At 41.0% G+C, this 27875-nt stretch overlaps 1 protein-coding gene across 1 annotated transcript in view; it reads right to left on the minus strand.

The window, feature by feature from the left end:
• Positions 1–15400, minus strand: part of EEIG2 (EEIG family member 2) — a 91847-nt gene extending 76447 nt beyond the window's left edge. Inside the window, exon 1 of the mRNA XM_047726715.1 lies at positions 14866–15400. Coding sequence (XP_047582671.1) covers positions 14866–15005 — 140 coding nt within the window. The 5' untranslated portion in view covers positions 15006–15400. The remainder of the gene's footprint in view (positions 1–14865) is intronic.
• Between the last annotated feature and the right edge of the window lie 12475 nt (positions 15401–27875).

The raw sequence follows: 27875 nt of genomic DNA on the forward strand, positions 1-27875 counted from the left end.
GTCTGATTCTTGACTTCAGCTCAGGTCTTGGTCTCAGTGTCATGAGTTTGGTCCCATGTTAGGCTCCAGGCTGGGCATGAAGCCTACTTAAAACCAACAAAACCCAAAACAAAACAGTGGTATGCAGAGGCTAACTGTCCCCTGCTATCTGTCCTCCCCTTCTCTGTATCATAACTGAATCTTTTTCTGGGCACTTGGACATCCAGCAAAGACTATAGTTCTCAGCATTTCTTGGGGCTGGATTTGGCTTTCTGCTTAAGTTCTGGTCATGGGCTCTGGGCAATAAGAACCTCCCCTTCCCCTTTCCTTCTTTCTAGCGGCTAAAATTCAGATGTGGGCTGAACTAACTTAGTCCCTGTGGATGAGAACAATACCCTGGGCATGACAGAGCAACAAGATAAAGCCAGGGCCCCTGACAACTTGACAGTGGAGAGCCACCACATCAGCTTAGAATTTTAATGAGAGAAATAAACTTCTATATCTTTTAAGCCACTTATTACTTTTTAATATATGTATTCAGCACCCAACATATATCCTAACCCAATAGGAGATAACACCCCTATAAAAGAGATTTTATAAGAATTAAATAAAATTAAAAATCTAAAATATATATACACATACTTTTTTTTAGTTTAGTATTTGAAAACTATCATCTTCTCTCTTGAGACTCACCTCATAATTCGAGATTCTTCAGAATTTTTAAAAAAAGATTTATTTATTTATTTGAGTGAAAGAGAGGGCAGGGAAGGGCAGAGCAAGAGGGAGAGAGAAATAAGCAGACTCTGTGTTGAGCGCAGGGCCCGATGCAGGGCTTGATCTCATGACCCTGAGATCATGACCAGAGTCAAAAGCAAGAGTCTGATGCTTAACCAACTGCACCACCCAGGCACCTCAGATTTCTCAGAATCTTTACTTCTCTGGATCTCTATTTGACCATATCCCTCAAAGGCTGATGACCCAAAGTGAACATTAATTCTTTATAACTATGTACACAGAACAGCATATACTTCCCCAAATGACTTCTTTATATATTTAATTTAGGGGCCTCTGTGTTATTGTCATCTTTAGCAAAACTACAACATATCTTCTCTCCAAACACCCGTATTATTTCAATAAATATTTATAAACTGTCTACTGTGCAAGACTTAGTGATACATAGTGAATATTAACTTATTGGTGTAAAATGACATTAACAATAACTTTACAAGGCACAACTCTCCAGTAATGAGACTGAATTTTGAGGACTTCCTACTGGAATGTCACACCTTGGTGAGGGGCGGAGGGGAGAAGCATATACCTGAGTACGATGTTTCTTATGTTTGATATACAATACTTTGGGGCAAATCTAGAGGTGCCAGGTCTAGCGACCTGTTTAGTGGTGTCACATTTGGGAACCAGTTTCCTGAGACTAGCATTCAGAAAAAGTCATACTATATATATTTACCTACAGTTTTGTTAAAACACAAAAATGAGAAACTATATACATAAACTTTGAAGGATAGCAAAATTTAGTGATCAAGAGTGTACCCTACCCTCCTAGATCTGCTTTTTACTAACTATATAACTTTCAATGCCTCTTTGTATTTCTGTTTCCTCAGATACAAAATCAAAGTAATAACAGCAATAATGTAGTAATAGTACCTTCCTACTATGGGTATTTTGAGGGATATAAAGGCTTAGACAAGTTTCTAGCACATGGGAAAAGTATACAAAAAATCTTAGCTACCATAATTACAATACTGTATTACATGAATAGATGACCCCATTTCTGGTCAGGGTATAAAGAAGTTTGTGACTCATACTCAATGGTGGAAAGCTGAAAGTTTTCTCTCTAAGATCAGGAACGAGACAAGGATGTCCTCTCTCACCACCTGTATTCAACAAAGTATTGAAAGTCCTAACCACAACCATCAGACAAGAAATAAAAGGCATCCAAAATTGGTAAGGAAGAATTAAAATGTCACTGTTTGCAGATGATATGATACTATATACAGAAAACCCTAAAGATTCCACCAAAAAACTATCAGAATTTGTAAATGACTTCAGTAGTTGCAGGATTAAAAAAAATCAATATACAAAGACCTGTTGCATTTAAATACACTAATAATGAAAAAGGAAATTAAGAAAATTCCATTTACAATTGCACCCAACTAAATAAAATTCCTAGGAATAAACTTAACCAAGGAGGTAGGTGAAAGACCTATATTCTGAAAACTATAAAACAATGATGAAAGAAATTGAAGATGATACAAATAAATGGAAAGATATTCTATACTAATGAATTGAGAGAAAAAATATTGTTAAAATGTCCATACTACACAAAGCAATTGACAGATTTAATGCAATCCCTATCAAAATACCAATGGTATTTTTCATAGGACTGAAGCCACAAAAGAGCCTATCGAATACCCAAAGTAATCTTGAAAAGAAGAACAAAACTAGAGATATCACAATCCCAGATACCAAGATACACTACAAAGCTGTAGTAATCAAAACAGTATGGTACTGCAACAAAAATAGACAAATCAGTGGAACAAAATCAAGAGCCCATAAATACACCCATGATTATTTGGTCAATTAATAATCTTCAACAAAGGAGGCAAGAATATGCAATGGGAAAAAGAAAGTCTCTTCAATAAATGGTGTTGGTACAACTGAACAGCTACATACAAAAGAATGAAATTGAACAACTTTCTTACATCATATACAAAAATAAACTCAAAATGGATTAGAAACCCAAAGGTGAGACCTGAAACCATAAAATCCAAGAAGAGTGCACAGGCAGTAATTTCTCTGACATCAACAGTAGCAACATTCTTCTAGACTGTCTCTTCAGGCAAGGGAAACAAAAGCAAAAATAAACTATTGGGATTACGTCAAAATAAAAACCTTTTTCTTTCTTTTTTTTTTTTTAAGATTCCATTTATTTATTTGACAGTGATCACAAGTAGGCAGAGAAAGAGAGGAAGGGAAGCAGACTCCTCGCTGAGCAGAGAGCCCAATGAGGGGCTCAATCCCAGGACCCTGGGATCATGACCTGAACCGAAGGCAGAGGATTTAACCCCCTGAGCCACCCAGGCACCCCAATAAAAAGCTTTTGCACAGCAAAGAAAACAATCAACCAAACAAAAGACAATGTATTGAATGGAATAAGATATCTGCAAGTAATCTACCTGATAAGGGGTTAATATCCAAAATATATAAAGAACTTAAACAACTCAATTACCGTTCCCCAATAATCCAATAAAAATAGGCAAAAGACATGAACAGACAATTCTCCAAAGAACATAGAGATGGCCAACAGACACATGAAAAGATGCTAAACATCACCCATCATCAAGGAAGTGCAAATCAAAACCACAATAAGCTATCACTCACACCAGTCAAAATGGCTAAAATCAGAAACACAAAAAACAAGTATTGGAGAGGATGTGGAGAAAAAGGAATCCCTGTACACTGCTGGTAGGAATGCAAACTGGTACAGCCATTGTGGAAAACAGAATAGAGGGTCCTCAAGAAAATAACAATAGAACTATCATATGATCCAGTTATCACACTACTGGGTATTTACCCAGAGAATATGAGAATAGTAATTGGAAGGGATATATGCACCCTTAGGTTTACTGCAGCATTAAATACAATAGCCATATTATGCAAGCAGCCCAAGTGTTCATCAATTGATGAATGGATAAAGAAGATGTGGTGTAGGGCGCCTGGGTGGCTCAGTGGGTTAAAGCCTCTGCTTTCAGCTCAGGTCATGATCCCAGGGTCCTGGGATCGAGCCCCCACATCGGGCTCTCTGCTTAGCAGGGAGCCTGCTTCCTCCTCTCTCTCTGCCTGCCTCTCTGCCTACTTGTGATCTCTGTCTGTCAAATGAATAAATAAAATCTTTAAAAAAAAAAAGAGAAGATGTGGTGTATGTGTGTGCTATAAAAAAGAAAGAAATTTTGCCATTTGCAACAACATGGATGATCTAGGTAGTACAATGAGAAATAAATCAGTCAGAAAAACACAAATACTTTATTTCACTAATATGTGGAATTTAAGAAATAAAACAATGAACAAAGGAAAAAAAGACCAAAAGAATCAGTATTAAATGTAGAGAATAAATTGGTGGTTACTGAGGGGAGATGGGTGGGAAAATTGGTGAAGTACGTGGTGGAGATTAAAAGTGCACTTACCATGATGAGCACTGAATAATGTATAGAATTGTTGATGCATTATGTTCTATATCTGAAACTAATATAACACTATATGTTAATTATACTAGAATTAAAAAAATAAATAAGTTAAAAAAAAAAAAAAGAATTCTGTGATGGGGGTGGGGGGGGTCCAAGATGGGAGCCTAGGAAGATCCTGAACTCACTTCCTCCCACAGATACACCAAATCTATAGCTACATATGGATCACTTCTCTTTGATAAAAATCTAAAAACTAGATGAAGTATGCTCCACAACAAAGGAAAAAAGGACTACATCAAGATGGGTAGGAGAGGCAGAGAAATAGTCTCACCCCCCCCCCCCCCAAAACAAAACCAACCAAACCAAAAACCGACTCCTGGTGTGGTGACACAGAACAGGGAGGGATCTCACCAGACAGAAACTTCTGGAGGAGTCAGGGGTGGGTGCTCCACAATGGGTCCCAGTCTCTGGAATCTGAACCATGAAGATGAACCCCCAGAATGTATGGCTTGTAAAAACAACAGGTCTGATGTCAGGGCATCCCAAAGTGCTATAGGAAAGGGAGATTCCCCTCTTGGAGGGCTCATGTACAGTCTCACTCACCCTGTGACCCAATGAAAAAACAGCAGTTTGAAAAGAAGGCAAGGGGGCGCCTGGGTGGCTCAGTTGGTTAAGCGACTGCCTTCAGCTCAGGTCATGATCCTGGAGTCCCGGGATCGAGTCCCACATCAGGCTCCCGGCTCCATGGGGAGTCTGCTTCTCCCTCTGACCTTCTCCTTGCTCATGCTCTCTCTCACTGTCTCTCTCTTCTCTCAAATAAATAAATAAATAAAATGTTTAAAAAAAAAAAAAAAAAGGCAAGGTTTTGTGTGGGAGAGATTCATTCACTGAACTGGGGGCCTTGGCCAGAGGAGTAAGGGACAGTTGAGATGCTTCCCAGATGTAGAGGCACTGGTAGACACCACTGTTAACTCTCCACACTGCCTACTAGCACAGGTGAGTGACCTTGGATGCAGTATCCTCTCACTGCCTTGCTGGGATGGGTTGGGTGACCAGTCGTGGCACCTGCCAAAACCAGAGAGCATAAACAGTTGTGGAGTTCTCCTGCTCCCTAGCTAAAGTCTGCAGCACTGGCTGTTGCAACCCATCCTCCTACTCCCTGGCTGGGGCTGGCAAGTATGAGTAGTTGGGACATCCTCCCATTCCCAAGCCTAAAGTCAGTGGATGTATACAGACAAGGCACTCACTCTCTTGCTACATTGCTGAATGCTACCAGTGCAAAAAGTTAAGATATTTTCCCACTGTATCCAACCCCCTACACCTTTCAGCTCCTTTACTAAAGCCAACGGGCATGTGCCATCCATATAGGGGACCTCGGTTGAGTGTCTGACCCTGGTAGCCAAGAGGACTGGTATTCTAGAGTTCCACAGGACTACAATAGTCCAAAAGACAGCTCTTGGTAGGCTACCATGCCCTGGGCGCTACAAAGACAGCAGACTGAAATACAATCTAGTCTTCCTGTGAAAAAGGCCTATTTACTTAGCCGGGACATAACCTGAAGCCTGAGGGATAGGCTTCAGGTTTCCCATACATCTAGAGGCTAAGGAGGCATATCCAGGGAATATAAGGAGGGAAATACAATCTTTATACATCCCACTAGCCTTGATATAGCTCAACAAGCCTTCCCAGATTTTTTTTTTAAGATTTTTATTTATTTATTTGACAGAGAGAGAGATCACAAGTAGGCAGAGAGGCGGGGGGGGGGGGGGGGGGGCGGGGAGGGGGGTGGAGCAGGCTCCCTGCTGAGCAGACAGGCTGATGTGGGGCTCGATCCCAGGACCCTGAGACCATGACCTGAGCCAAAGGCAGAGGCTCAACCCACTGAGCCACCCAGGTGCCCCAACCTTCCCAGATTTTTGCAACTGTTGCCCAGGGGGTACCTCAAAATCTCCTGGTCTGGTGGCTAATAGAGATTATGACTGTGGCTCCACAGGATTTTAATATATTTGCAAACTTTAAAAGCTCCTGCCTGAGGGTCTGGCTTCCCAACTAGGTGTTAAATAAGATTCCTCTCCTTGGATCATAATAGGTCTTGACATAATAATAGGTCTTGACAGAGCCTCAACAACTGGGGCATATTAAGAACAAATCAGGTGGCTTAGACAATCACAAAGGTTTGAGAGATATCCAGGAGTTAGGGAAATGTTGAATGAGAAGGAAGATCACTTAACACAAGGCCACTCCTTCAAGACAGAGAGGTAGCTGTTTTACCTAATACATAGAAACAAATACAGAGAGTCAAGTAAAATAAGGAAACAAAGAAACAAGTCCCAAATAGAAAAACATGACAAAACCTCAGAAAAAGGCCATGATGATGCAGGGTAAATAAGCTACCTGATTTAAAAAATCTAAGTAATGGGGGACACCTGGGTGGCTCAGTTGGTTAAGCCGCTGCCTTCGGCTCAGGTCATGATCCCAGAGTCCTGGGATCAAGTCCCACATCGGGCTCCTTGTTCTGTGGGGAGCCTGCTTCTCCCTCTGCCTGCCGCTCTGTCTGCCTGTGCTCTCTCTCTCTCTCTCTCTGACAAATAAATAAATAAAATCTTTAAAAAAAAAAATCTAAGTAATGGTCATAAAAATGCTCATCGAACTCTGGAGAAGAATGGATGAACCCAATGAGAACATCAACAAAGACATAGAAAACGTTTTTAAAAAGTACCAAACAGAAGACACAGAGCTGAAGAATACAATAGCCGAACTGAAAAATACACCATAGGGGCTCAACAGTATACTGGATGAAGCAGAACTGTGGATCAGTGAGCTGGTAATTCAAGAAATGGAACTCTCAACAAACTGGGTATAAGGGGAATGTACCTCACATAATAAAAGGCCATAAATGACAAAACCACAGCTAATATCATACTCAACAGTGAAAAATCTAATTTTTTTAGGGTAGGAGGGGCAGCAGGAGAGGTAGAGAGAGAATCTCAAGCAGGCTCCATGCCTAACGCAGAGCCAGATGTGGTGCTCAATCTCATGACCCTGAGATCATGACCTGGGCTGAAATCATGAGTCCAACAATCTACTGAGCTACACAGGCACCCATCAGCAGTGAAAATCTAAAAGCTTTTCATCTAAGGAACAAGACAAGGATGCCCACTATCCTCATTTTTATTCAACACAGCATTGGAAGGCCTCACCACAGTAATTGGGAAAAAAAAAAAAAAAAAAAAAAAAAAAAGAAATAAAAGGCAAACGATTTGAAAATGAAGGGAAACTGTCACTATTTACAGATGACATGATACTATAAATAAAAACCTAAAGACTACCAAAAAACTGTTAGAACTAGTAAATGAATTTAGTAAAGCTGCAGGATGCGAAATTAATTAAAAAAAAAAGAAATGCAACAGATTTTTATATAAGGTGTTTTGTTTTGTTTTGAGAGAGAGTGAGTGAAAGAGAGATTGAACACAAGCAGGGGGAGCAGAGAGGGAGAGGGAGAAGCAGACTCCCCACTGATCAGGGAGCCCCATGTGGGGCTCCATCCCAGGACCACAGGATCAAGACCTATGCCAAAGGCAGACGCTTAACTGAGCCACATAGATGCCCCCAAATCTGTTGCATTTCTTTCCTTTTTTTTTTAAAGATTTTTATTTATGTATTTATTAGAGAGAGAGAGAGAGAGAGGGCATGAGAGGGGAGAAGGTCAGAGGGAGAAGCAGACTCTCCGCGGAGCCGGGAGCCCGATGCGGGACTCGATCCCAGAACTCCAGGATCATGACCTGAGCCGAAGGCAGTGTCTTAACCAACTGAGCCACCCACGCATCCCAATCTGTTGCATTTCTATATGCCAATAATTAAGTAACAGAAAGAGAAATCAGGAAAAAATATCACATTTATAATTGTATAAAAAGAATAAAATACTTAGGAATAAATTTAACCAAGAAGGTGAGAGACCTATACACTGAAAAATATAAGACACTGATAAAAGAAACTGAAGATGACATTTAAAAAATGGAAAGAATTCTGGGCTCATGGACTGGAAGAATTAATATTGTCTAAATGTCTCTACTATCGAAGACCCCAAATAGCTAAAACAATAATAGTGAAAAAGAAGAACAAAGCCAAAAGTATCATACCACCTGATTTCAAACTATCCCACAAAGCTATGGTAATCAAAACACTATGACACGGACATAAAAACACATTCATACATCAGTGAAACAGAATAGAGAGCCCAAAAATAAACCCTTGTATGTATGTTCAATTAATATAGGACAAAGGAGGCAAGAAAACGGGATAAGGACATATGAAGTGGGAAAAGGACACTCTTCAACGAATGGTGTTCAGAAAACTGGACGTGCAAAATAATAAAACACAATGTGCGTGAACTAAAATCTTGAAAACATGAAGACATATTCTGGCCAAAGAGAAGAAATCTCTTCAGCTTGTTTACAAAGTAAAAGATCTAATACACAGATGTGTTCATTAGCTTCCTGGACACTCCCTGAATTCACATGGTTTTTTGCCACAAGCTCATGTGAAACTTGGGAAAGTATTTAGCTATGAGTACAAAAAAAGATGAACAAAATAAGGCAAACTTGGGAATCCTAAAAATACAGGAAATTTTTCTTCCTTATTCTGTTACTAAAGCAGACCAGAAATGAAACCTGTTCTGACAGTCTTAACACACCTCAAGAGATTTAAATACTTTTACAAAGGAAGCATGCACTTAAAAGACTTAAATAGTGTAATTTTCTATCTTTTTGAAAGGTTCAAAAATTATTAGGCAATAATTTGGTTTCGGTTTATTAGATTACTATAATCATATAATGTATTATCTGAATGTTTTATTAACTATGGTATGTAAAACCTGACAATTTTAATAACATTTATGACAAATACACACTTTCTAGTCTTTATATTTTTTCTAACCTGTTCACTAAACACACTTTTCCAGCAGAAACTTCTAAAATTCTAAAATTAGAGACGCCTGGGTGGCTCAGTTGGTTGGACGACTGCCTTCGGCTCAGGTCATGATCCCGGAGTCCTGGGATCAAGTCCCACATCGGGCTCCCAGCTCCATGGGGAGTCTGCTTCTCCCTCTGACCTTCTCCTTGCTCATGCTCTCTCTCACTGTCTCTCTCTCAAATAAATAAATAAAATCTTAAAAAAATAAAATAAAATAAAATTCTAAAATTAATTTTCACTGCTAATCTTTAAAAAGAGCAAAACGGTTAAGGAAATTCTAGATGAAAAGTTCAGTAAGCAGGCTTACTTACAATAGACCAGAATCTAAGAAACCCACAATAACTATGTCTCCAACTGCTAATCAGGCTCACTGTCACCTCAATGTACTGTGTCCAACATACAACCTACCTCCTCTATCCTCTCCACAATATACTATCAACAAATATGCTTCACGTATACTGTGATACACCTCAACAAGACAGAAACAAAAACAAAGATTCTTCTTGACTTCCTTACTCTGGCATGGCATCAAGACATTTGTCATAGCGTTATTATTTTATCACTTAGATGAAAAACCTCCAAATTCAGGTTCATATTAGCTCCTGCCTGGGTTATTTTAACAGACTCCTAATTTGTCTCCCCATTTCTAGTCTATCCACTCTTGAATCTGACAAAAATAAGCAGCTAGCAAGCTTAAATACCACTTTAATCATAAGACAACTTTGTGCAAGAATCTCAAAAGGACTTTTATCCTATGAGCAGTGGAAAGCAAACTATAATGGTATTCAAAGTCCCCATCTTCTGCTTCTGTTCAATGTGAACTCTCTCTGCAATCAGGCTGCTCTATCACCAGCTCCTATTGATGACCTGTTCAAGCTGACCTCTCACCCTCACTTCCCTGTTAATGCAAATTCATCCTCCCAGCCTGCTCAGCTGAAAAGCTACTGTGGTTTTCCATAACCAGTACAGCTGCAAATAAATTCTTTACCTGTAGAATTTCAACAACACTCACAAACTGACCCATTGATTAGGCACTAAATCATGTTGTCTCCTACTGTCAAGTAATTATATATCTATGATCTAATTTCATTAAGTAGAGCTAATCCCCTTATGGGGCCTTTATATTTGTTATGCTTCTCAGAGCCCCTGCCACACAGCTTGAAACCTGGTAAATGTTCATTTAATATGTGCTGAACAATGAATGATCTGCCTCTTTAGTTTCTGTTTATAAAGTCAAATATACCTATAATTTACAATGTTCCTCTAAGCCTTTTTTCTAAAAAATGAATTATTATTTTACGTACATTCATGTATCAGTGATGCCCAAGACCATCCCCAGGTTGAGAGATCCATTAGGAAGACTCATAGAACTCAGCATATAGTCGTATTTGTGTCTAAGATTTTTTTTTTTTTTTTAAATAATCTCTACATGGGGCTCAAACTCACAACTCCGAGATCAAGAGCTGCATGCTCCACCATCTTAGACAGCCAGAAGCCCCATGGCTAAGATTTATTATAGTGAAATGATACAAAGCAGAATCAGTAAAACCTACTAAAAGGTCCATGGACCAAAGTCATGGGAAACCAAGTAGAAGCTTCTAAGAGTCCTCTCCCAGTAGAGTCACCCAGAACTCAGTTTCTCCAGCATTGAATTACAGGAACACATATTGTCTACCAAGGAAGCTTATTTGGGGCTGGTCGTACAGGCACTCTCCCCCTGGAACAGACCAAAATCACATTGTTTGTAGTCTAGGCACAGTGAGACACTCAAAAAAGTTTTACATCAGTGTAGGGAACTGATTCTCAGATGCCAGCAAAAACAGTGTAAGCAGGTCTTTCTAAGAAAAGTAGTCTTGGGCCTGCTATGTTAACCCTTTTCTATGTAGTTAATTTCATATTTTTAAGGGAGAAATGTTATAGTGTTAACCATATTTGATTTATAAGAGGCATATAAAGTGGTTTTTTTTGGGTGGGGGCTGGCAACAAGTTTTTTTATCGTAAAGATTTAAGATTTAATTAATTTATTTATTTTAGAGAGGGAAGAGCAAAGTGCCAGGACAAGAAGAATCTACAGTGAGCATGGAGACAGATCGGGGCTTGATCTCAGGACACTGAGATCATGACTTGAGCCGAAATCAAGAATGGGACACAACCGACTGAGCCACCTGAGTGCCCCTTATATATATATATATATTTTTTTTTTAAAGATTTTATTTATTTATTTGACAGAGGGAAATCACAAGTAAGCAGAGAGGCAGGCAGAGAGAGAGGAGGAAGCAGGCTCCCTGCTGAGCAGAAAGCCCAATGTGGGGCTCGAACCCAGGACCTGGGATCATGACCTGAGCCGAAGGCAGCGGCTTAACCCACTGAGCCACCCAGGCGCCCTATTTTTTTTTTAATTAAAATCTAGCATTTAATCACAGATGCAATGCCTAGACTGGCATCCAAGAATTAAGTTATGCAATTTAAAAATAATTCACAACCTTAGGTGTTTCAATTTTTTTTTTTTGTAAAAATGAGATCTTTTGGGCGCCTGGGTGGCTCAGTGGGTTAAGCCGCTGCCTTCGGCTCAGGTCATGATCTCAGGGTCCTGGGATCGAGTCCCACATCGGGCTCTCTGCTCAGCAAGAAGCCTGCTTCCCTCTCTCTCTCTCTCTGCCTGCCTCTCCGTCTACTTGTGATCTCTCTCTGTCAAATAAATAAATAAAGTCTTAAAAAAAAAAAATGAGATCTTTTTCAAACCAACACTCTTATAGTTGTCAGAATGAAGGAATTAAGTATCAATATCTTAAAGGAAGCAAACCCTCTTAGACAAGCTCTTTGTCTTCTCTTTAAATGTTGATTAGATGTAGGCACCTGGATGACTCAGTCAGTTAAGTGTCTGCTTTCTACTCAGGTCATGGTCCCAGGGTCATTGGATCAAGTCCCACACTGGGCTCCTTGCTTTGTGCTGAGCCTGCCTCTCCCTCTGCCTGACACTCACCCTGCTTGTGTGTACTCTCGTGAACTCTCTCTCTCTCTCTCTGACAAATAAATCTTTTTTAAAAATGTTGACTGGGTGCTAGAGCACTGTGAGAGCTGTTTCTAGTACATCACCTTCCTAAAAATCCTCACAGCAACCCTATATGCCAGTGATGGTTTTTATTTTATAGATGGAAATTGAGAGGCTGAGCAATCCACCCAAGTTTATAAATGGAGTTGGGATTCAGGTTCAGATTTGCCTCATTCTAAATCCTTGCTCTTAAATAAATAAAATCTTTAAAAAAAAAAAAAAAAAAAAGGGGGCGCCTGGGTGGCTCAGTGGGTTAAGCCACTGCCTTCGGCTCAGGTCATGATCTCGGGGTCCTGGGATCGAGCCCCGCATCGGGCTCTCTGCTCAGCAGGCAGCCTGCTTCCTCCTCTCTCTCTACCTGCCTCTCTGCCTGCTTGTGATCTCTCTCTGTCAAATAAATAAATAAAATCTTTAAAAAAAATAAAAAAAAAATAAATCCTTGCTCTTAGCTTTATTTACACCAATTACCTCTAACTAACAAGGCACAGATTCCTTATTATGAGTCATTTCCTTCCAAACTGTAGGGATTTTTGTTTGTTTGGCTATACAGAGCACTATTCTTTTTTTTTTTTTTTAAAGATTTTATTTATTTATTTGACAGAGAGAAATCACAAGTAAGCAGAGAGGCAGGCAGAGAGAGAGGAGGAAGCAGGCTCCCTGGTGAGCAGAAAGCCCGATGTGGGGCTCGAACCCAGGACCTGGGATCATGACCTGAGCCGAAGGCAGCGGCTTAACCCACTGAGCCACCCAGGCGCCCCCAGAGCACTATTCTTAACCTTACTGATTTTTATTAAGGCCACATTTTTGTTGGAAGAGAAAGGGGTAAATTGAACCCAGAAAACTGTTTTTTTCAACTCTTACAAATTAGAAATCAAATTACACCCCTTGCTTATTAAAACTATTAGGAATCTCCCCATTCAGCACAACACATAATTTTCTCCTTCATCTGGCATCAATCTGTTTGAAATCAGGCAGACCTGTACCAAGATTTTGACATTTTACTTACCAGATCTGCAGGCCTTGGTTAAGTTGAGCCTTCTGAGTCTCAGTTTATTCATCCACAAAATGGGAATCCCTACCTTACAGGTTAGCTATCAGCATGAAATAAGGTAATATACTTAAAGGACCCAACCTAAACGTATTTGCTTAATAAATGGCTGTGTGCAATACTAGAATAACTTGATTTGTGAGTAGCAAACCAAATCAATAATCTGAGGGAGAAAGAGGTAAGAGAGAGGTACCCTGACCACCAGGTGTCACCACTGACCCAAAAGAGCTGGTCTAACAACCTGAAGTGGCCAGGTGGGACCCGGAAAGAAAAGGGTAAGACCCAGGGTAAGATAGTCATTTGCACCCACAGGACATTCAAGAATTGGTTTTGGCTTTTCCAAACTTGAGGAGCTGGTATAATATTTGCTGTACCATTTTAAGTTACACTGTTCTCTCACCAGTGTGTTCAAAATGATTGTAGTGCAATTAATTAGCTGGATAACCACAAAAGATTTGGCAGCACAGTTTAATCTTAAAAAGTATCCGCGGGTAACTGTTTTTTTAATTCTGAGAGTCGATAACGCTTTATATATCCTTTGCTTTGGCCAACTAGCCATTTACATTTTCTGGCATCTATAGGCTTCAGTGTTGCCACCGCAGACAATTTTCTGACCTCAATTCCACAACCCATCGACCTTATGGGTTTACACTAATAGGGATGACAGGTAAAAAGAAAGAATATTTCTAGGATAAAAATAAAGTCTCTGAGTTGTAAATTTAGGCAAAATAAGCATTAACTGTCCATCTCTTCCCTTGATCTCAGGAACTTTAAAATTCATTTTTTTAAAATTCCATAAATCTCCTATTTTCTTAAGGAAAACTAACCTAAGGGTAATCTGTCAACTTGCCAAACAGACCTTAAGTGACTCAAGCAACACTATCACCCTTGGCTTCATTCTGTAACCTGCCAATGACTCTCCCGGAGAGTGCCCAGGGCCTCATTTCAAAATGAGGGCAGAACTGGGCTCTCCTGGTTCTAAGTCCTTCACACTGAGAGCGACTAGTGGCAGCCTCAAGACTGGTAATTCAGTGAGTGTTAGCGCGTAACTGGAGACTCAGCTCTCCTATGAGGCACAAACTGTTGTCTAGTCTGCCAGGAACACTTGACTCAAGTCAAGCCTGATCGGGCCTACCGTGGTTGCATCCTGGGCTTCTGAGTCCCCGAGTAAGCACCAAGAGAAAAGGAGTTAGGCTAAACACATGTTTCTGTCCAGGGCCAGGGCTCTTGAAACTCAAGCAGTTTGGGTTCTTTTTGGTTTTAACAATTCGAGTTCCACTTTGCATTTCGCAAATATGAAGATGTCTTAAGAGAAACCAGAAGTATTCTCTCCCTTCTGGCCATGGCTCCCATTCCTAGAGCACTAAGGAGGGAAGGCGCAGATACCAGGAACCGTCTGGAATCAGGAGCCCAGCCAAGCCCAGCCGAGATGGACCCATTTGCGAAGCACTTTGTGCAGATCAATGAACTCCTGATTTCAGACCGGTCTCTAGAGAAAGAGAAGCTCTAGAGAAAGAGAAGAGAGCAAATGGGCCAAGGAACGACAAGCTGCCCATCGAAGAAACCCCTGCAGGGCGGACGCAGCGGCTCGCGGGGCGCGGAGGGCGCGTTACCTGGGGGACTCTGCGGTGAAGCTGCCGCCGTCCAGCAGCCGCATCTTACAGAAGAGGACCCCATTGACGAAGGGCACCGAGGAGAGCTCTTCCAGCTCGAAGTCCACCTTAAACTTAAACTTCTTCTTCTTCATCATCATGAGCGCCAGACGCCGGCGAGCGGGATGCGGGGGCGGTCCTAAGGGGCGCGCGGGCCGGCGCCGCCGCCTCAGCTCGCCGGAGCCCCGAGCCCGCGCAGCCCCATGGCCGGGGCCGCGAGCTGCGCGCGGGGGCGCGGCCGGAGGGCGCCGCGGGCCGGCAGGAGCCGGGGCAGGGGCCGCAGCCGCCGCCTCTCGCGGCAGCCCTGGCCGGAGCGCGGCGGCGCGGACCCTGCCCGCCCGCGGGGAGCGGTCGTGCTGCAGCTCGCCTGGGCTGTGGGTGCCCTTTCGGTGTGCAGCTGGCCGCCGCCGCCGCCGCCCGTCTGAGAGCTGGGAAAGGCGAAGACTGGAAGACCGCTGCCGCCGCCGCCTCAGAGCCACGGGGCCCAAGGCGCCCCCAGTGGTGGCGCCCAGCACCGCACCGCGGGGCGGAAGCTTGAGGGCGGGCGAGGAAATTCGGGGCGGGCGGGCGCTTCGCCGGGAAACTGACCCACGACGGCAGTTAGAGCGTCACGCCTCTCTGGGGTTAAAAAAAGACAAACCCAACCAAAAAGGAGCTTCCTTCTACAGCTTCCTCTCGGCCTGGTTTCAGTTTTTGCTCCGCCTCCTGTTTCCCCTCCCCCTCGAGATTTTTTTTTTCTCTTGAGTTTGAGAGTCATGGGTTAATAGGGCTAATCAGAATCTCCACGACGTTGTTTTCTTCAAATTGAAATCTTTAAAATATGGTTTAGATACTCTAAATTCACAAGGCTTCTAATAAATGAGGACGAGGTAGGAAAAAGGAAAGGGATTAAAATGTGTTGAGGGTCTGCCAGGTGGCCAGGCACTGCACTGCTTTAGGCATTTTCTCTTATTTATACTTTAATTCCTGTCCCCCAGGATAAAAGAGTACAGGAGGGGTAAAAACGATACCTTACCTTTTTAAAATACGGCTGTCCATAACGGAGAACTGAAAAGCCTGAAAATAAAGTCTCCCTAAGATGTAGAGCAATTACCTTCCTTCCATAGGCGTGTGTATGTTGTTTCAATATAGGTTGCCCTCTTGGTTACATAAAGTTAGTTTTTTCAGACTGAGTTATTGCCCTTTTAACTCAAGATTGCCACTAATCTCTGAAAGCGTGTAACTGCAGAGATTTTCTCCTTCCCAGTTCAATCAATTATTAATCCCTTCATTCATATAAAATACTTTTTAATCCCCTAGAATGTCAGTCACTGACTACACCAGTGATCAAAAAAGCAAAGACAAAAACCTGCCTTCAAGAATTTTACCATCGGGACGCCTGGGTGGCTCAGTGGATTAAAGCCTCTGCCTTCAGCTCAGGTCATGATCCCAGGGTCCTGGGATCAAGCCCCGCATGGGTCTCTCTGCTCAGCAGGGAGCCTGCTTCCCCCACTCTCTCTCTCTGCCTGCCTCTCTGCCTACTTCTGATCTGTCAAATAAATAAATAAATAAAATTTAAAAAAAAAAAAAGAATTTTACCATCTAGTGAGAGACATATGTAAATCATTCATTAAAAACTAAATCTCGGGAAGCCTGGGTGGCTCAGTGGGTTAAAGCCGCTGCCTTCTGCTCGGGTCATGATCCCAGGGTCGTGGGATCGAGCCCCGCATCGGGCTCTCTGCTCAGCAGGGAGCCTGCTTCCCTTCCTCTCTCTCTGCCTGCCTCTCTGCCTACTTGTGATCTCTGTCTGTCAAATAAATAAATAAAATCTTAAAAAAAAAAAAACCTAAATCTCACATCAGGTTGTGTTTGTTCACAATAAGTAAGCAATTTGTCTAGAACTTAGAAGAGGAAGCAATTAGGCAAAGTTAACCTGTGTTCTGAATTTCAAAGAATGTGTAGGATTTGCCTGAGGTGTTCTAGGTGGAAGAAAAAGAAGACCCAGAGGCAGATTTAGGAGTTGGGCCTGGGGATTTGGTGGTGGATAAAACTGGCTGCCCAGGAGGACAGGAGACAAAAGGCAGTTGGAAGAGTTAAGGGGACTTTGAGGTTTGCAACTTGGACATATAGATGCATGTTAATTCCACTGGCTGAGTTTTGGAAGCAGGAGGAGGGCAGGTTGGAAATGGAAGCATTATTTGAACTGCCTATGAGATATCCAGGGAGAGAAGGGCAGCCTTCGCTCAGGTGAAAGGTTAAGATTGAAATCATGAGGAAATTAGAGTATTCCCTAATGGCTGAAGCCCCAAAGGTGAATAAAATACTCTGAAGAACATTTAATGGGTAGATGGAAGAAGAGGAGTCTGAGGGGCCTGAGAACAATCAGAGAAGGAGGAGATCAAGAAAGAGAGATGGAAAAAATAAGAAGAAGAAAGAAAAAAGAAGGAAGGGAGGTGAGAAGGAGGAAGAGCGATTACCTGAAAACCAAGAGTTTTAATCATTTAACTTTCATAGTTATTAAGACCTACTATGTGCCAGGTACTATACTACTATGCTTGGGGCTAGAGATAGAAATGAAGAAGACATATGGGGACTTATAAATGAATGGAGGATAGCATAGATATGCAAACAAATCAGTGAGAGAGAGAGAGAGACAGATCCATGATCCCCAGACAACAGATGGACTTTCCAGAAGTGCTGCAGAGCATTCCTAGAGGATTTGGACTGAAAAGAATTTATTAAATTGAAGAGCGAGGAGGTCCTTGGTACTATTGGCAAGAGAAGTCCCTATAAAAAATGGTGGCAAAGTAAGATTAAAATGGTCTGAGAAGTAAATGGAAGGTAGTAATGAAGAGTGGGTCACTAAAAACTATTTTTTATGATTTTTGTCAGTGAATGAAAAGAGACAAGGCAGTGGCTAGAGGAGGAGGGTTCAAGCTTTTTCAATAACATTTAGGTACTATCTAAGATTTATTGAGAGCTTGTTATGTACCAAGCACCTTAATAGGTCCTAGAGATCTGAGCTGCAGTCCCTGTTCAATATCTTAGTCTAATGGAGGACGCAAATATGCGGGCAGTGGCAGTGCAATATAACACTGAGTACTATCTGTATATGATGGTGAATAGAGGCTGCCCTGGGAGCACATAATAACCTCTAACTAGGATAAGTAGGTTTATGGAAAATAAAAAATGTTATGGACATTTGCACTGATGTCTGAATAATGAGAGTGGGGGGTAGGAAGCAGTTTCCAGGAAGAAAGTACTGCATGTGCAAAGACTCAAAGGAAGAGAGACCACGTTGCAGGAGGAACTGAAAGTTGTTCAGTCTGGCTGCAACTTACAGTGGGGTGTTGTGACAGGGATCTATTAGGTAATCATTGACGTTTTAACACAGAGGAATGTGAAGGGGCCTAATTTGCATTTTATAAAGAGCTCCAGATGGAGGAAGGGAGTCTAGTACTCTCTCTCTCTCTCTTTTTTTTTTTTTTTTTTTTTACAGAGATCACAAGTAGGCAGAGAGGCAGGCAGAGAGAGAGAGGAGGAAGCAGGCTCCCTGCCGAGCAGAGAGCCCGATGCGGGGCTCGATCCCAGGACTCTGGGATCATGACCTGAGCTGAAAGCAGAGGCTTTAACCCACTGAGCCACCCAGGCGCCCCTAGTACTCTCTTTTTGATCCATGGTTTGATTATAAAACAACTTGTATGAATTAAAGCCCAAGCAAAAAACAGACATCATACTCAAAGTGTTTAAATGAGGAAAGTTCAATGAAAGGACTCTACTGAGGACCGGGTGAGGGACCACACAGTCTGCTGGAAGCTGAAAGGAGGGAGGATAAATATCCTGACCTCTCTCACTTTCTGCCTTCTGATCTCCTGCTGGTACCTCCCATGATCTGAAGCCAGGGGGCAAAGGAACCTGGGAGATGCAGCCCATAGAGAATGACCTCACCCAGTACCTGGCATTAGTGGGTATTCAATAAATGCTGCTTGAAGTGTTCTGAATTTATGGACCAATCCTAAGTGTATTACCTCTGAGGTAAAACAATAAAGATGGTAGACATGAGCTAAGACTACTTGTGTAAGAGATTTGGTAGTTTTGTAGTCTCTTCTGCTATGAGAAACAAGTATTAAAGGTCTTCAACTAAAAGGAGTAGGCAAAAGAAAAACTAACCATACCAAACAATTAGAGAATAATTATGTAAGTTAAAGTTAGGTTAAGCTACAAATAAAACTCAAATGACAGTGTCTTAAATATGTCAGAAGCTCATTTCTCTCTTAATCAAAATCAGGAGGTAAATATTCCAAAGCTAGTAGGAGAGCTCCATGGTTCTCAGGGATCTCAGCTCTGTTTTTCCATCATCCTTAACATGTGCTTTTCACCCTGCGGTCTAAGATGGCTGCTTGACTTCCAGCACAATTTCTCATTTCCAGCCAGCAAGAAGCTGGAAGGAAGAGAGGTATATCCCTCCCTTCAAAAACACTCCTGAGGGGCGCCTGGGTGGCTCAGTGGGTTAAAGCCTCTGCCTTCAGCTCAGGTCATGATCCCGGAGTCCTGGGATCGAGCCCCACATCGGGCTATCTGCTCAGCAGGGAGCCTGCTTCCCTTCCTCTCTCTCTGCCTGCCTCTCTGCCTACTTGTGATCTCTCTCTCCGTCAAATAAATAAAATAAAATAAAATAAAATCTTTAAAAACACTCCTGAAAGATGCAAACTCTACTTTTACTTAAATTCTATTGGTCCGTGGAATGTGAGCAGAAATAATGGCACCAATTCCAGGCCTGGCTCACAGAAACCTCCCACCCATGATCCTCCTTCTCTTCTGGTCTCTGCTGGTTGGAATTTGGTGTCAAGGGGAACTTTTGAAGTTACTTGTTGAAGATGACAGAGCCTTTAGAAGTCTGGGTCCCTAGGTGACTGTGGGCAAGAAACAAATTTTACTGTGACTTTTTGAGGTATGTTTGCCTTAATAGCCAGCATGGCCTTAATACAGAAATTGTTACAGTATAGGGTGTTGTCATGCAAATCTAAAATTAGGCAAGCAATAGCAAGAAAACTATTATTAGGAACTGGAGAATGGAAACCCATGGCAAGACATTTGGTAAAAATTTTCGAGCAGTATTTGAGAAGGCAAATAAGGTGACTACAAAGCCCATAGCTCTAGAAGAGGTTGGAAAGTGAAACGTTAGTAGGTTAAATTTACTGGCTACATTTAGCAAGATACTAGAAAGATGAGATGAGCTCATGCAATAATAAGCAGATATGCAAGCATAAATGAAAAGGAATACAGAATGTACAAAAACTTGGAGCCTCAAGGGATTGGAAAAACTGACTGCTCTATACTTCAAAGAATAGGAAAGGATTGAAAGAGCTTTTGAGCAACAAGCCCCCATTAAAATTCAGCCATGCAGCAAAGGTTAGATTTAGGGTGTGGCCTTCACATTTAAGTCCGCTAGCCCTCTGAGAGAGGGAGAAGCATAGCGGTGAAAAAGCAAAGAAATAAATTAGGGTTGAGAATTATCTCTAGGAAAGAACTTTGGTGTTACGGGCCTAAGGAACTGATCGGATGCAAATAGATCAGAAAGCTTTCAGATTTTGAGGGACTGTATGGCTAAAGAAACAATTTGCTTGTATTAAAAGCTGTACTTGGGCGCCTGGGTGGCTCAGTTGGTTGAGCAACTGCCTTCAGCTCAGGTCATGATCCCAGACTTCTAGGACTGAGTTCCGAATCGGCTCCTTGGGGAGTCTGCTTCTCCCTCTGACCTCCTCTCTCATGCTCTCTCTCACTCATTCTCTCTCAAATAAATAAATAAAATCTTAAAATAAAATAAAAGCTGTACTATTTACAACGAATTCATGTTTCCCCACACGTACTTCACATATGGGCTTAGAGGAAAAGCTTTCAGAGGGTAGAGCCAGTGACCACAGAGAACAGTATTGCAGAATGTAGAAGCAAGGTTTAGCTTGGGACCCTCCCCCACTGCCAGTTCAGGGCTCTCAGGATGCCTCCAGACAGAATTGCATCTTTGCAGTGGGCCAATGTTTCCCTTTCTCTTCCTACCCACCTGCAAGTATTTGCTGCAATACATTAGTTCCATAATTATATATTGGGTGTGGTGGGAAGATCTCTTATGAGGTTATAGGTCACAGTGAGTTCCTCACCCTTGGCACTACCAACACATTGAACCAGACAATTCTTTGTTGTGGGAGGCCATCCTGTGCATTGTACAATGTTTGGCAGCATCTCTGGCCTCTACCCCCTAGGTGCCCTCTCCTTCCCAGTTGTGACAATAAAAAATGTCTCTAGACCTTGCCTAATATTCCCTAGGGGACAAAGTCACCCCTGTTTGAGAATCACCAGATCACAAGATAATACAGAGTTGTATCCAGAGCTGATGGAGAAGCACGTGTAGTTACCTGGAGATCCTGTACTTTCAACTTGATGAAGTGACTGAGTCAGATATTAGGTTATTTCCCTTGCAGAGGGAGTGAGCATACCATTTCAGAAGAAGGAGAAAATGTATGTGTGTGTGTGTGTGTGTGTGTGTGTGTGTGTGTGTGTGTGTGTGTGTCAGACTCATTACTCTGAGATCTAGAGTCTCATGCACTTCTGGGGTGTCTGGATGGCTTGGTCGGTTGAGCATCCGACTCTAGATTTTGGCTCAGGTCCTGATCTGAGGCTCAGCGTGGAGTCTTCTTGTTCTTCACCCTCTGCTCCTCCCACCTCTCTCTCTCTCAATTAAATTAAAAAAAAAAAAAAGACTCTCATGCCGTTCTGACTGAGCCAGCCAGGCGCCCCAGGTGAAATAGATATTTGATGACATTTCAAATGGATGGACTATGGCACAGAGTGCTAGGTCATCACCAAATATGTTTTCTCTTCTTCCTGAGTATGCAGATTATATTTTCCAGTCTCTTTGGCATGATTGAGTTCCAGCCAATTGAATGTGTGCAACTTCCAGGCCTGGTCCATAAAAACCTCATGCGTGTAATTCTTTCATTCTTTCCTCGTTGAATGTCTGGATGTTGATGTCAATTTGGCCTTACAAGCCGGGTGCTAAAGACAAGAAAGACTTCACCAGCCTGGGTCTTTCCTGTCAGCAACTTATAACAGAGCCCCTCATTCATTCTCCCAAACCCCTGACCAGAATATTGGCCTGAGTGGTGACTAAGAAATTAGCACTAATTTTGTGGGTGTAATTTTTTAAAATTACTTTTAAAGATTATGGTAAAATAAATATAGAACTTAACCATTTAACCATTGTTAAGTGTGCATGAAGTGTACAAAGTATATTCACATTGTTGTGCAACCATCACTATCATCCATCTATAGGACTTTTTTACATCCCAACTGACACTTTTTATGTATTAAATCATAACTCTTGATTTCCCCTATCCCCCAGCCCCTGGACACCACCATTCTATTTTCCGTCTCTGTGAATATAACTACTCTCGGAACCTTATATGAATGGAATCATGTAATACATGTCATTCTATGAGTGGTTTATTGCTTAAGCATTTAATTTTTAAAGCCACTGAAATTTGGGATGTATTTATTGTGCTAGCTAGAATTACATAACTCTGTGGCTCAAATAAATGTTTGCTGAATAAATGAACATTCAACTATCGTCACTAACTTGAAACATATGTTTAGGACATTATGTTATATTTAATTGGTAAATTCATGTCGTTTTATAGGATTTCTAAGTTTATGTTTAACATAGATTTAGGAAGCCTTGTAATTATAATAATTTAAATTAACTTTGGGAGTCCATAACATTTTTTTCCCCTATACATTGTTCATTTGAGGGAAATACTGTTATATTGCATTGTTTAGAAAAAGTACATATTCTTAAAATGTTAGATCAAATACTTGTCTTAATTTTCCATTGCCCAAAACCAAACTAAGGTTATTAAGGAATGATTATAAGAGAATGATATAAGAGTTTGAATAACATTCCCACCCAAGCAAAAGGTTTTTAATTTCATATCAAAGGAAGTATGGTAGTAAAAACATACCCTCTTCTTTGGTCCTGCAGTTAAATAGGGACATTATTGATACCTAAGTACTGATATGTAGTTGTCTTAAATACTGGTTTGCCTAATGAAAGAAAGAAGGTTTTCTTTTTTTTTTTAGAGAGAGAGCACAAGTAGGCAGAGAGGCAGGCAGAGAGAGAGGGGGAAACAGGCTCCCTGCTGAGCAGAGAGCCCGATGGGGGGCTCAATCCCAGGACCCTGAGATCATGACTTGAGCCGAAGGCAGAGGCCTAACCCACTGAACCACCCAGGTGCCCCAAGAAAGAAGGTTTTCTTTTTCTTTTTTTTTTTTTTTTAAAGATTTTATTTATTTATTTGACAGAGAGATCACAAGCAGGCAGAGGCAGGCAGAGAGAGGAGGAAGCAGGCTCCCTGCTGAGCAGAGAGCCCGATGCGGGGCTCGAATCCAGGACTCTGAGATCATGAGCCGAGCCGAAGGCAGCGGCTTAACCCACTGAGCCACCCAGGTGCCCCAGAAAGAAGGTTATCAAAGAAAGAAGTAGATAGATTACTTTCTGAGGTGCCTCTATTAACTCTAAAACTTGATTTCTTTCATCACTTTCTTTCTACCTTTTTTCAAATTTCTGTAGAAAGACGGAAGATTGCCTTTGTGGCTCTTAAAAACACACACGGAGGGCGCCTGGGTGGCTCAGTGGGTTAAAGCCTTTGCCTTCGGCTCAGGTCATGACCCTGGGGTTCCGGGATCGAGCCCCGCATCGGGCTCTCTGCTTAGCAGGGAGCCTGCTTCCTCCTCTCTCTCTCTCTCTCTGCCTGCCTCTCTGCCTACTTGTGATCTCTGTCTGTTAAATAAATAAAATCTTATTAAAAAAAAAACCACACACACTGAATTGTACACTTTTCTATCTGAAACCACAACATTTAGTCAACAACTTCTTTCCAGTTGGGGCATAACTACAGTGGACTAAGATGGGTTCTTTGGCTGAGCAAGTGTTATGGCCTAAATGCCCTAAACTGATAGCATTTGGGGGATCCCTGAAACCTTGATTTGGTCCTTTCTTCCCTTGTTTCCTTCAAAATCTAATATTAAGGTAGCTATGGCAATGATTACTTCTTCATCTCTTTATAATTATCCTTATCAGGCAGAACTAGATTTCTCTTTCCAGACAACAGTAAATAATAATTTCAAAAGTAAATATATTATGGAAGTTGTAGAAAATAAGACTCTAAGAGCATTTTAGAAATTACTGATGCTGTCAAAAAAAAAAAAAAAAAAAAACCTGAGAAAATCTTCTAAGAATTCACACCAAACCAAACTTGAATCCCAAATCTGAGCAAACCATATTAATTTGTTGATTTTGATCCAAATTTTTTTCAATTTAGTAAACCAAAGAGAAATGCTTTAAAGAAACCAAACTAAAAAAGCAACCATTATATCAGAACCTATTCTATGCATTTTCTAAGTAAATTGGCAGAAGGCCAGGATACAATAACACTTTGTTTAGCTAGTCATCTAGAAAACATTTTCTATTTAAAAGATTTTATTTATTTACTTGAGAGAGAGAGAGAGAGACAACGCAAGCGGGGTTAGTGTCAGAGGGAGGAGACTCACCACTGAGCGGGGAGCCTGATGTGGGACTCCATCTCGGGACTCCAAGATCATGACCTGAGCCAAAGGCAGATGCTTAAGGACTGAGCCACCCAGGTGCCCCTGGAAAAACATTTTAAAAATTAGCATTATTTTGTACTTTTACAGCAGAGGTACAGAGCTTCTAAGCACTTTTTTTTTAATCTGTTGTATTTTTCCTGTTTATAAAAACATGTAAATTGATAAATTGCAATAGAAAAATAAAATATCTTCTATGAGAATCATAAGACAAAGACCATCATGCCTTCCATAATATCACCAGCTCTAAGTTAGAGCTAACATTCAATTTGGGCTCTGAAATGAATCAGTTACGATATAACAATGATGGACATTGATTTAGAAGTTCCAGGTTTTACACAGACCTGTACCCCTGGGGCTAATACATTATATGTTTATAAAAAAATTAAAAAATTAAAAAAAAGAAGTTCCAAGTTTTAATTCCAGTTCTGCTTTTGCTGATTTAATTCTGAACAGTGACACCTTCCCTGAGCTCATTTTGTTCTGCAAAATGAGGTAAATAGTCTAGACCAGCACTGTCCAATAGAACTTTCTACATGGAAATAGTCTCTGCTCTGTTCAGTATGGTAGTCACTAGCCACATGTGGCTATCGAACACTTCAGATGTGGCTTGTATGATTAAATAATTGAATTTTAAATTGTATTTCATTCTAATTAATTTAAATAGCCACATGTGGCTAATGGCTACCATACTGGACAGCAGAATTCTAGTCTTACTCTCACTCACAAAACATTTGAGTACCTACAACATGCCAAGCATCAGGCTACATGGGAGTCATCACAATGTCTTTGCATTCAAAGAGTTAACATAGAGAAAATCTAAATAAATACTTGCTAATACATGTGCTTCAATAAACATAGGCAAAAAGCACAGAAGAGAAAGCAATTACCAGAAGGTAAATCAACTCTAAGATCCACTCTAGTTCTAAAATTTTGTGAATTAAACTCAACAAATATTTACTGAGCACCTATTTTCTGTCCAGCTCATTCTTGGCTTGATTTCTAACTATAGCATTATCATTCAGAGATAGTAGCTAATGAATACTATCAGCACTCTCATTTTGTAGATTCATTCATTCACTATTTAGGAGTGTTTCTTTAGTACAGGAACTTTGCTAGATATGTATGAAAAAAATGAATTTGACAACATTTCTTTTTTTTCTTTTTTTTTTTTTTTAAAGATTTTATTTATTTATTTGACAGAGAGAAATCACAAGTAAGCAGAGAGGCAGGCAGAGAGAGAGGAGGAAGCAGGCTCCCTGCTGAGCAGAAAGCCCCATGTGGGGCTCAAACCCAGGACCTGGGATCATGACCTGAGCCGAAGGCAGCGGCTTAACCCACTGAGCCACCCAGGCGCCCCAAATTTGACAGCATTTCAAAAGTGATCTCAAATCACCTCTCAGGTCATATTTTTATTTTTATTATTTATTTTTATTTATTTTTTATTTTTTTAGAAAGAAAGAACAGGCAGGGGGCAGAGAGAAAGGGAGAGAGAATCTTTTTTTTTTTTTTTAATTTGATAGACAGAGATCACAAGTAGTCAGAGAGGCAGGCAGGAGGGAGAGGAGGAAGCAGGTTCCCTGCTAAGCAGAGAGCCCGATGCGGGGCTCGATCCCAGAACCCTGGGATCATCTCAGGTCATATTTTTAGTTGGTAGTGTTTCAGATGTTACTTCAACTACTTGGAGATAAATCAGCAGCATTCATTAGTATTCCTAATAAAAAAGGTGGAAATGAAAGACGTAGGCATGTTTGTCCATTAAAAACTACTCATAAGTTTTGCAATAGAATATGTCAGAATAAATACTATGAGGAGATATTCCTTTGAAGGTATTATTTTATGGGGACCAGACACATGAAAAAATCTTCAACATCATTTATCATCAGGGAAATACAAATCAAAATCACAATGAGGTACCACCTTATGCCCATCAGAATGGCTAAAATTAACAACACAGGAAACAATAGATGTTTCTATTCAGATGTGAGGATGTGGAGAAAGGAGAACCCTCTTATACTATTGGTGGGAATGCAAACTGGTACAACCACTCCAGAAAACATTATGTGGATTCATCAAAAAATTAAAAATAGAGCTACCCCATGACCCAGGAATTGCCCTACTACGTATTTATCCAAAAGATACAAAAATACTGATTTGAAGGGCTCATGTACCCAATGTTCATAGAAGCACTATCAATAATAGCTAAACTATGGAAAGAGCCCAAATGTCCATTGACTGATGAATGGATAAAGATGTGGTATATATAATAGAATATTACTTAGCCAACAAAAAGAATGAAGTTTTGCCATTTGCAACTACGTGAATGGAGCTAGAATATGTTATGCCAAGTGAAATAAATCAGAGAAAGACAAATACTATATGATTTCACTCATATGTGGAATTTAAGAAACAAAACAAATGAATATAGGGGAAGTGAAGGAAAAATAAAATAAGGGAAAAACAGAGAGGGAGGCAAACCATAAGAAACTCTTGACTATAGAGAATAAACAGCATTGCTGGAGGGGAAATGGGTGGGAGATGGGTTAAGGTGATGGGTATTAAGGAGGGCACTTGGTGGCATGTTACATATAACCCCTTGGTGGGTGTTATATGTAAGTATAGAATCATTAAATTCTACTCCCAAAACTAATACTATACTATATGTTAACTAACTTGAATTTAAATAAAATCTGGAAGAAAAAGAAAGATTATTTTGTATTGTCATCTAAATATAAATATTCATTCCTTTTCAATGTTCTTTTCTTTTTTTATTGCTGTCTAGCTATAGTATTAACTCCAGTATTTTTCTATACATTAGATTGTCTTCTTTACATAAAAATTTACTTGCTTTAAATGCCTCTTATTGGATATGTACCCATTTATTTCTTTAACTATTATTTATTTAGTTGACCAGTAATCAATTATTCAATAGAGGGGGACAAAAGCAAGTAATCGTTCAATCTTCTTCTTTTTTTTTTTTTAAGATTTTATTTATTTATTTGAGAGAGAGAGATCACAAGTAGGCAGAGAGGCAGGCAGAGAGAGAGGAAGGGAAGCAGGCTCCCTGCTGAGCAGAGAGCCCGATGTGGGACTCGATCCCAGGACCCTGAGATCATGACCTGAGCCGAAGGCAGTGGCTTAACCCACTGAGCCACCCAGGCACCCTGCTTCTTTTTCTTTTAACATTTATTCATTTATTTTAGAGGGAGAAAGAGAGAGGGGGGGAGGGGCAGAGGGAGAAAGAGAATCTTAAGCAGACACCCCCACCCCCACCCCCAGCCCACTGTGTGCAAACCCCCAAGGCAAGGCACTACCAGACAACACTGAGATCACAA

This window comes from Lutra lutra, chromosome 4, assembly GCF_902655055.1.
Source record: "Lutra lutra chromosome 4, mLutLut1.2, whole genome shotgun sequence".
NCBI classification, from domain to species: domain Eukaryota; kingdom Metazoa; phylum Chordata; class Mammalia; order Carnivora; family Mustelidae; genus Lutra; species Lutra lutra.